We start from the raw sequence: 10,713 nt of genomic DNA, 5'->3' as shown, positions 1-10,713 counted from the left end.
AATATATCAAACGACCGTTTTATCGAGCTTTAGTTGGATATATTATCGATTTATGAATCTTACAACAATATATATTTGTTTTGTATAAAGACATTAAGTTCTAACGTTAAATACAAATTTCAGTGTAAAACACTGGTCTGGATTTGCAAAGGAGGCGGAAGTGACGTTATTTATTTTGAAAATTCGTCGCGCTGAAGTAAATCGGGACTTTTAAAACATTGCTCTAGTGATCCGCGTTAGCTTGGTGTGGTAAGTTTATTTTACAATCAAACCTTATTTTATAATAATAATAATAATTTCTGTTACCGTTGATTGACAATGTGAGGTCTTTTAGTAAAAAAAAAATCGCATGGCATTTATGGATAGAAAAATGGGCAGTTGACTTGACGAGACACATAAGCGAAGTATGAGATGAACATGATGCGATCTTGTACTTTTGTATTGTACATATATACAATTCTATGATCAACGGAACATCATTTATTGACATTATTTACGTTCTTTGTGGTAATGAAATTCAGACAATGTTTTATTATCTAATCGTCTCCCATCTGCGCCATCAGTATTTTGCTTAAATATCATCATAGTAAATGTGATTGTTTGCCCAGACAGCTGCATTCAGACATGAAGAGAGTTCAAATAAAAGACACAGCGATTCCTGCACAGCCCAGTATGACATCCAGAGCAGCACAAGTCAAGAACGACACAGAAAATAAGTGGGTATATTTGTTAAAAGTTATGCAAATATTCTCTTCACTGTAAATGGCATTTTTTTAAATATGCAAGTTATATAATATGTTTTATGTTTGTTTGTTTGTTTTAGGAAGAATCAGTACAGATCTCTGAAAGTGTAAGTACCCACTTATGTGTGAAATTATTTAATATGATTAAATTAAAATGTAGTTATGTTCATATAATACTGCTGTTTAGTCCAGGGGTCACCAGACTCGTGTCCTGCAAGAGTGTTGTCTGTAGGAGTCTAGTCTGTTTGAAAATATTAATGCATACTAATTTGATTTCCTCAGGCCATCTACAAGATATGGCCCACAGAATGACATAAGGGAGCAGAATAGAGTCCTGACTTCAACAAACGAAGACCTGCTGAGACAGCTTGAGGAGATGAAGGTTATTACACTAATCGTTGATCTAGTGTTTTACTCAAATACAGTAATTGTTTGATGGTGCACGCTGATATTTTAGAACAGTTGTTGTAGTCAGTAGAGTCAAATAGATGTATGTTTCTGATGTTTCTTAAGGGAACTGTGACTGACCTGGAGCAGCGGTACACAGACCTCCAAGGAGAAAATCAAGACATTCAAAAACAGCTGCGAGACTGTCATGTCCTCCTTGTTGCAGAAAGCCTCGACCCAGGTAATGATTTATTTGAACTCTGTTGGATTGATGCATGAAGACGTTGTTGTAGTCTAAACCACCTCAAATTCAGTTTCAGGGGAAAGGTTGGGCCAGACAGCTCAACAGAAGGAAGAACAAAGGAAAGAAGTTATGGTAACTATTTTTTTTTTTTGGTTTATATAATATAAATAACTTTTTAAATAAAAATACATGTTATATGCCACACACATGCACACACATATATATATATATATATATATATATATATACCTATATATATATATACCTATATATATATATATATATATATATATACCTATATATATATATATATATATATACCTATATATATATATATATATATATATATATATATACCTATATATATATATATATATATATATATACCTATATATATATATATATATATATATATATATATATACCTATATATATATATATATATATATATATATATATATATATATATATATATATATATATATATATATATATATATATACCTATATATATATATATTGGAGACTGTGAATGTGTAAAGCCTGTATAATAGTGTCTAAACAAGTCGATAAAAAAGGAAACAATAGCAATAATTTTTCTTAAAATTCTTTGATTCTTGGAAACATGAGATGCTAATAAATGGACCCATGGTCACTGCAGGGACATATAATAGGGATTGAATCAATATTGGACCGTCATCTGTAGTGCTGTCACACCAACTTACCAAGTGCTTTTATGGTCTGATTACTTTTGTGTTACTGTGTTGAAGATGATATAAGAATGCATTCTGAAACCCAAACGAAGCCTAATTCTTGTCTATAGCATGTTTTACATGGAGAATCCATCCTGACAATGTTGTTTAGTGAAGGACTAATGTTAAACCTAGGCTATGGGAAATCAACTCTCAATTAATTATTTATTTTGTTTCTTCCAATGGTAGACGGTTTCTAAAAATCTCCTAAATGAGCTGAAACTGTTTGGTGAGACGGCACAAGAGCATGCAGCAAATTTACTGGTGAGTTTTTTAATATTCAAAAATACTGGGTTATTTATCCTGATTTGAATGTCCTGCGGCACTGACCAGACATTAATACAAATGTTTCACTAAGACTGATTTATATGAGGATGAAATTACACACATTCTGCTCTGCTGGGCTAGAGGCTGTATAATTAATCCTAATGCCAGGTCCACAGCTGATAAAATATTCATTTGAAATGTTCTAATCCTTCTAAATGTTATTGAGTGTGCCTCTCCAAAACTACTGGAATCTGGCATGACCTAAAACGGGTTCAGTGAGGACTCTGTCAGTCTCTGTTTGCTCCTCTGTGAATGCTTGTAGGAAGTGGAGAACATCATGAGGGACCTGACGGAAGCACATGAAAAGCTCCAGCAGGAGAGGGCATTGTTCACTTTGGACGTGGAGGAAATGGAGAGAGAGCTGGGGGAGGCGGAGAGACTCTTGATGGAATAAATGAAAGAAACTCTTTTACTGGGCATAAATACTGCAGTGCCGTATGGAGTTGTTCGGAGACCTGTCAGTCTGAGAATGAGAAGCATTTGGGCAAAAGTGTAACACACCGTTGCATTTACAGGAACATACAGCTCATACCATTTTTAAGAATGCTTTATGATCAGAATGATTCCTGTTTTGTCTTCTTATAAGTTAAGATATTAGTATAAACAATTTTCATGTACCTCTAGAACGGCAAGGCACTTGTTAAATGATGCTTACTGTATATTGTTTTCATTTTAATTATTTTTGCAAACATGACCTTAAACTTTATTAAATATTAAACTGGCTTTAACAAGAGACTATCCTCTCTTTTACATTGTACCATGTCATCTACTTCCATCATAGTATCTGAGACAAAACGATGCCAATTAAAAGTAATAGTTTAATATTTCTAAAGTTAAACTGAGTATGCTTAATAAGCATTGTCCCATTTGACATGGAGACTCAAACCATGATGTTTTGAGGGAAGAAAAGCCATTTTATGGAAAATAAAACGTATCTTTCTTCATTCAGTCACTTTTTCCTTATGATGCATTTTTCACAGAGCACATCAAGACTGAATTGAATTCATTGGCATTCAAATGAAATGGTCCTGAACCAGGTAAAGGAATAGTTCAGCCTAAAATGAACATTTGCTGAAAATGTATTCACTCTCAGGCCATCCAAGTTGTAGATGAGTTCTTCAACAGAACAAATATTGAGAAATGTAGCATTTCATCACTTGCTCACCAGTAGATCCTCTGCAGTGAATGGGTGCCGTCAGAATGAGTTCAAACAGCTGAATAATCACAATAATTCACTAGCAATCCACACAACTCCAGTCCATCAGTTAACATCTTGGAAAGCAAAATGCTGCATGTTTAAAAGATGCAAATCCATCAAGACATTGCTTTTGGCTAAAAAGTCCTGTTTCCATAAAATAGCTTTCTCCAGTGAAAAAGTCATCTAGTCCAAATCAGAAGGGAAATCTGAACAGATCAAACACTGTTTACATGCAAAAAAAAGTTCAAAAATATGTTTATATATGGATTTTGATGTGATAGCAGGAGGAGGAAGCATTATTACCCTAGAAGTGCTATTATGGATTAAGGACTTGTATTTTGGCCAGAAGCAATGGTTTTAAATAAAAACACTTTGATGGATTTGTTAACTTCACAAGACATTGATGGGCTGGAGTGCTGTGGATTACTTGTGAATTACTGTGTTGTTTTTATCAGCTGTTTGGACTCTATTCTGATGGCACCCATTCACTGCAGAGGAATCAGAGAAATTTCTCAATCTGTTCTGATGAAGAAACAAACTTTACATTTTGGATAGCCTGAGGTTTAATTAATTTTCATTTTTGAGGAATCCTTTCCTTTGTGTGCATAATATTTTATTCTCTAAGTATATACAGTTCATACATATGAATACTGTATGTATATAGCAACACCAAATAGTGGTGTTAGCGCAGTTGATAAGACACACGTCTGTGGTGTGGGAGACCCGGGTTTGAATCCACTGTGAGACACCAATGTGTCCCTGAGCAAGACACTTAACCCCTAGTTGCTCCAGAGGTGTGCGACCTCTGACATATATAGCAATTGTAAGACGCTTTGGAAATGAATAAATGTAAATGTAAATAAACAGTATATACTGCTAGACTCTGCTGTTCACAACAGAGGATAAATTTCCAGTGTGACAGTTCTCTTCACACTGCCAGCTTGCATCCACTTGTTATAGAAAAAAGTCACTTCACTTGAAACAATGCTGAATGTGTTGAATCCTGCATTACTATAGTAACCAACGCAAACGTCAAAAAATGACACCCATCTCCAACACATACCTCATTTGATCACGTCTAAAATACTGTTCATACAGTCTGTTCTACAGATCCGATCTGAAAAACAGAAACTCCTGAACAACATGAGCATGAGTAATGAATAATCTGAAATAATGTGAATTTCTGTGAAATATGTACCTCATCCATTTAATCATAGTAATCAAAACAAGTGCTGTACAATGATGAAGCCTCGATATCAGCAAATTACAGTGATAAAGTGTTCCTACAATAAATAAAATAAAAAAAAATGGACATTTACGCCACACTTAATTTTTTTTTAATTATTGTCAATGTATTATCTAAAGAAAATTCAAACTAAAACATCACTTGTTTTAAAGAAAGAAATAAATTCTGAGAAAAGTGTGTTTGTTTGCAGATGTCAATGTTTTGATGATCTGTTATCTAACTCGAAAATGTTCATACATTTTTAAGTGTATCTTAAGTGTCTAAATATGTTTAGGGCCACTACACCTCGGCCACTTTAATCAGTGAATGTGACGTTTGAATACAGATGACATTTCTGCAATCTGCATCATTTACACACCGTACACTGTGACTCTTTTTGCTATTTAGTCAACAATATGTTTGTCTATACAAACATATTGTGTATATATATATATATATATATATATATATATATATATATATATATAAACTGACAGGTAACTTGCGTTGCAAATAATGGCAGCAGAACATGAACACCATATTATATGTCATTTGTTAATAATAAATTTGATTTTTACTTGGATGTAAGTGAAACTTTCCTGTGCAAAAGAACCAGACATAATGAGGACATTTTATGATAACAATAATAATAAATATTCTTAAAGGGCAACTTTTTTTTCCTTTCATTTTGAGACTAGGGTAAGTTTAGGGCCATGTTGTGTTAATACTGTACACCACAATGTGCACGCTGCAGATTTTGGACAATATTTAAATTTAGAATTTTGGAATCCAGTTTAATGCATTATAATGCTCATATATAAATCATTGTGAGTAATAAAGTTGCAGGAGTCATTTCTTAAAGCAATTCAGAGTGTTTACAACTTGCTTTGAAGTGCATATTCTTCTCTCTGGCTCATTCCAAATGTTAACACATTGCATAGCACTTTCTGTCTTTGGAAGTAATGTAGCGTGTTTTCCATTTGGATTTTCAACACAGCAAGAATTATGTCCTTGTCTTTTTCCCTTTTTAAATGACAATTAATGCATAGAAAAGAATGAAACTCTGAAGGCACAAAAACCTACTCTACAGAAGCACGCAGATGCTCATACAGTTACAATCTCAGTGCTGAAGGGGGCGCTGTTACTCCCTCGAGTGTTTTGTGAATGTCGGGCATGTACTTGCGTAGAGTAAGTTTCTAAGCCATATGTTGAGTTCATGTCAGATTGATCATATTTACGAGCTAAGTGAGCATGAATGCCACCTTGAAAGAGAGCAACCTAATGTCTTTAAGCTCCTTTCCTAATTCATAAATGTCACATAAAACGTCATTATATATATATATATATATATATATATATATATATATATATATATATATATATATATATATTAATTACGAGTTACTAGGTCATGATTATTATATAAAAAGTCGCAATTTGAAGCCATAACTATGATGACAAAATCCTAATCCTTTTTTTATTTATAATTTTGACTTTTTTGTGTCATAATTTCAAATATTTTGACTTATTTCATAATTTTGTCATTTTATATAATATAAACTATTATCTCATTATCTTGGCCTTGTCAAAATTATTATGATTTATTATACTCATAATTTAGACTTTGTATGTCATAATTATGAGCCTTTATAATTTACCAACTTAAGAGCATGTCAAATACAATATTGCTTTTTTAGACTGTTAATGGTGCAGTTTAATTGAGACCTTTTCATTCCATCTAAAAATCCCTGAATGTGAATCGTAATGTAATTATAATTTATGATCACCATATTACCAGCCCAGATCTCGTATCCTGTATTTTATTTAGCACTGATGTTCTTTCAAACCAAAATAAATATTTGTTCAACATTGAAGGAGATTAGAAATCGGTGTATATTCGGGATAGAGAGACAATGTTGCATACATTTCTTATCATCTCTCTGGGTGACTGGATTGTACACACACTGCGAGCCAGTCAAACAAACTGGATTGTGACTTGCTGAAATGATCCGCTGTGGACATCACTAGAACTACATCGACTTGGCACAAATCTACTCTACAGTAAAAACGTTTCCTTTTTGTACAAAATTGATCCTAAAAATATACACACATACAGTATATTTTACATACAGTATTGCTAACCTAAGAAAACGGTCTGTTGCGAGCACACATTTTCTTTTCCCGCTTCAAGCATCACTCTTTTGGTTTAAGAGAGCAATACGTGTGCAAAGGCAGTATTTTCAGTGTTTCTTTATGTCCAGAATGAAGCCGCCCGTCCCCAACATGAAAATAAACCACACACAAAACACATTGTTGTTCCAGTCTACCACACACTGTACAAGTTTCACTGATGTTTCAACTTCAATTAGACTTTTGGAGTTCAGAGCCAGATTCAATGAATCACTCAAGCGTGTGTTTGCCCACACATCACCATTAATCCCGGAAGGTTGCTATGGAACGGGAAATCATAACAAAGGAATTTCCTTCATCCGTCTTTGAGGGTCTTTGAGTCTTTAAAATTAATACCAGCTCTTACTAAAGAGTCTCACAGTGCAAAGTCTCCGCTTCTTCTGGGTCACGGTTAATCTGCCAAAATCCACCCAAAAATCATTAACACGTTAACAATAAGATGCTTTCCACCCTTCCTTGAAGAGAGGAGGCCTAAAATACACATTTCAGGGGAAATGAGAAACTTGTACTTCATTCTTTGTCGTAATAACCAGCACAACAGTTTGTTTCGTCCCGTTTTAGGGCTCAACTTCTAGTATCCAGCCACCTTGTTTTTTTCAAGTCATTGGTTCATTAGACAAATGAGGAAAAGCCGGTCACTGGAGTGCGTGTTCCTGGTGCGGGCTGCCCCGTGGGGGTGTAGACGCCCCCTACGCTGTGCTGGGTCACCACAGTCTGATAATAGCCCCCCTCTGCATCCGTCATGGCACATTCCTCGTACTCTCCTCCGGTCTTCATGCCTTTGGGCTGCCGCTTCCACGAGTTGTAATAGGTGGGGTCACTCATGTAGTGATTTACGAATGAGTGCTTGGGCTGCTCGTCTTCGTAGTCGCTGTCGCTGACCTTTACACGAGGGGTGACGGGACGGGTCGATACCAGAGAGAGAAAGAGGAGACAGTAAAGTTACAGTGTGGATGTGGGTGCTTAAAGGTGTACAAAGTACGTTTTTGTTGGCTGACCAATACAATAGTGGTCCTAGGTTCTATAGTGACACCTGCTGACATGGATGAAGCATTATGCAATGTTGTTTTAAGATGCCACAGCAGGGATGCAACTGAGCCTCATGCAGTGGTGAAAAGACATTGACTTATTAATTTGTGGCCACGGTTTATTAATTTGTACCCTCACTTTAGTTAAACTGGGGCCATGATTTATTAACTCATTGCCTCATTTTAGATCAACTGTGGCTGCATTTGACTAAATGTTTCCTGTTTTTATTTAAATAAGTTGTAGTCACATCCAATGAACAAATAACAAATTCTTAAATCGTGGCAATGATAAAACAATTTCTTTACTACATATCAGGTGCAGGGCTCTGTAAAATAACCTATTTGCATTATTAATTTATTAATTTATTCTACAATCATTTATCCAGTTTAATGTGCCAGTTTCAATTTATTTATTTTATTCATTATTTATTTTGAAATAATAAATGATTTACTACTTTCATTTGTAATTAGTACTCCATTATTTTACTTTTTGTAAAGAAATTCATTTGTAAGCAGAGCTAATTCAAGCATTAGGTATGCCTTTATATCAAGGGTTTTCAAATTAGAAAAATTAAAAATATTTTAGTGAAGTGTGCCCAAATCTTTGACTTGTAGTGCAGCATAAAACAGCCTCAGAATATTATATTACATTTACATTTAATTATTTACAATTGCAACTCGCAAGTGAGGATACTGGAAGCAATCAATGCTTTTTTTATGTAAGGTATGTTTGATATAACGGCATTTTACTAGATTTTAAATAATTATTTATATTAAATAAAAAATAAACAAAAATTGCTCATTTATTTTTCATTTTAATAGGTTTAACATAATAAAGTTCTTGGTAACACTTTATTTTAAGGTCCAATTCACACTATTAACTAGTTGCTTATTAGAATGCATATTTCTAGCATATTGGCAGTTTATTAATACTTCTAAAGCACATATTAATGCCTCACTCTGCATGACCATATTTTAGATTCCTTAATCTTTCCCCATACCTGAAGTATTTAACAACTACTTTACTAACTAATAATAAGCAGCAAATTAGGAGTTTACTGACTGAAGTTCAAAAGATGTAATGATGCTATAGACTCTAAGGTTTCTCTAAAACTCTGTCGTACCCCCATGGAAGTTGTTTATGTGTGTGTGTGTGTAGTCATGCGTTCTGGGTGTAGTATGTTCACCTCTGACTCTGACAGCTCAGTGGGTTTCTCAGTAAGCGTGGTGCTCTCTGTTAAAACAGCCCCGTTGTAGCTGTTGCAGATGTCTTCGTCAGAGTAGTGCAGACCACCTGGACTGGGCCGTGGAGGAGATCTGGAGAGAACAGAACATTTTTACAAGCTGCTCGCACATATCCACAGAAGGGTTATTTCAGGAAGAATTGTACGTGGTGATACATTTTAAAGTGCCCCTATTATGGGTAATAAAAGATTCATATTTTAAGTTTGGGAGTCCCCAGCAACAGGATGACATGCATGCAAGGTCAAAAACACTTTCATTGTCTTATAATATGCATCACCTTACTTGCTCAATGACTGCTGAACAATTTCGCTCAATGATTCATTTTTCCAAACCCCTCCTTTACGTGATGCTAAACTGCGGTGTGTCTGATTGGTCTTATTTTCATTTCATCACGCCTGATGCCTGACGAAACAGCGTTTGTGAGCAGTGTCCTGCTTTGTGTAGAGCTTTACCAGGGAAACCACTATTTTTACTGCTCTAAAAGCATCATCTAGTGGCAAAGAATGAATTAGCATTTTTATCCCGACAGTCAATATGCTAATGTTTCATGTTGACAGCTTTCATTAAACAGCTTAGGAAAATGTTTCAGCTTAGGATTCGGTTTAAAACTTTGAAGGATGCTTTCATTCATTTAGAGCTGTGTTACACACTGCATGAAAGGTAATTTTCAAAAATGCATAATAGGGGCACTTAAATATATCAGATAAGTCTATTTTTTCCATTGAATTTAATGATATTTGTCGATTTTAAGTTATTTTTCAGATTCAGTGAAACATAAAAATTTCTACTATTAAAGTGCCCCATGATGGATTTTTGAAAATTACCTTTCATGCGGTGTGTATCACAACTATAAATGAATGAAGCATCCTGCAAATTTTTAAATCCGAAACTGCACTTTGTATAGTGCACTCTTTCAAGAGAAAGAGTCAACTCTGAATCATTGAAATGAGTCGTTTTTTAAATGAATCCCAAGCCATTTCATGTGTCAACATGAAACATTAGCATATTGCCCGTCCACTTGTTGGTCTTTTCATGTTTTTACTTTAAATATTCACACATGATACATTCATTCTTTGCCACTAGGTGCCACTTTTAGAGCAGTAACATACCTGTTTTCCAATAACAATGTACACAAAGCAGCACTGCACTCACAAACGCTACTTTAGACCAATCAAACCAATCACCGCAGATTAGCATCGCACAAAGGAGGGGTTTGGAAAAATTCATAATTGAGCAAACTGCTTGGGAAGTTGAGCAAGTACGGTACAAAAAAAGTATTCATATTATAAGACAATGAAAGTGTTTTTTGACTTTGCATGAATGTCAGCCTGTTGTTGGGAACTCCCCAAAACCACAATATGAACCTTTCATAACC

General features: G+C 34.6%; 2 protein-coding genes across 6 annotated transcripts in view; one reads left to right on the top strand and one right to left on the bottom strand.

Moving 5' to 3' along the window:
- The first annotated feature begins 118 nt into the window (after window positions 1-118).
- Window positions 119-3,187, top strand: LOC113044348 (small kinetochore-associated protein). 2 transcript variants are annotated; one of them, XM_026204266.1, is made up of 8 exons: window positions 119-249; window positions 609-716; window positions 824-850; window positions 1,026-1,125; window positions 1,257-1,371; window positions 1,445-1,506; window positions 2,315-2,389; window positions 2,715-3,187. In XM_026204266.1, the coding sequence occupies exons 2-8, from the start codon at window positions 625-627 to the stop codon at window positions 2,844-2,846; spliced, it is 603 nt and encodes a 200-aa protein (XP_026060051.1). In that variant the 5' UTR covers window positions 119-249; window positions 609-624; the 3' UTR covers window positions 2,847-3,187. The 2 variants fall into 2 exon arrangements, with proteins under 2 accessions (XP_026060051.1, XP_026060052.1); XM_026204267.1 differs by having other exon boundaries at window positions 140-249; window positions 613-716.
- Window positions 3,188-6,681: 3,494 nt separating this feature from the next.
- sdk1b (sidekick cell adhesion molecule 1b) overlaps window positions 6,682-10,713 on the bottom strand; it is a 190,938-nt gene continuing 186,906 nt past the window's right edge. For 2 of the 4 annotated variants that reach the window (XM_026204260.1, XM_026204262.1), the window contains 2 exons: window positions 9,281-9,410; window positions 6,682-7,980 (listed from right to left, as the gene is read on the bottom strand). In XM_026204260.1, coding sequence (XP_026060045.1) covers window positions 7,678-7,980; window positions 9,281-9,410 — 433 coding nt within the window. In that variant the 3' untranslated portion in view covers window positions 6,682-7,677. The remainder of the gene's footprint in view (window positions 7,981-9,280; window positions 9,411-10,713) is intronic. The other 2 variants (XM_026204263.1, XM_026204264.1) reach the window with 1 other exon arrangement.

This window comes from Carassius auratus, chromosome 26 (assembly GCF_003368295.1).
Source record: "Carassius auratus strain Wakin chromosome 26, ASM336829v1, whole genome shotgun sequence".
In the NCBI taxonomy this organism is placed as follows: domain Eukaryota; kingdom Metazoa; phylum Chordata; class Actinopteri; order Cypriniformes; family Cyprinidae; genus Carassius; species Carassius auratus.
This window is presented reverse-complemented; position numbering and strand designations above follow the sequence as displayed.

Coding starts and splice junctions, on each gene's coding strand:
- LOC113044348 (XM_026204266.1), top strand. CDS start 625: ATGAAGAGAGTTCAAATAAAAGACACAGCGATTCCTGCACAGCCCAGT. Junction 1,126..1,256: donor GACAGCTTGAGGAGATGAAG/GTTATTACACTA, acceptor ATGTTTCTTAAG/GGAACTGTGACTGACCTGGA. Junction 1,372..1,444: donor TGCAGAAAGCCTCGACCCAG/GTAATGATTTAT, acceptor CCTCAAATTCAG/TTTCAGGGGAAAGGTTGGGC.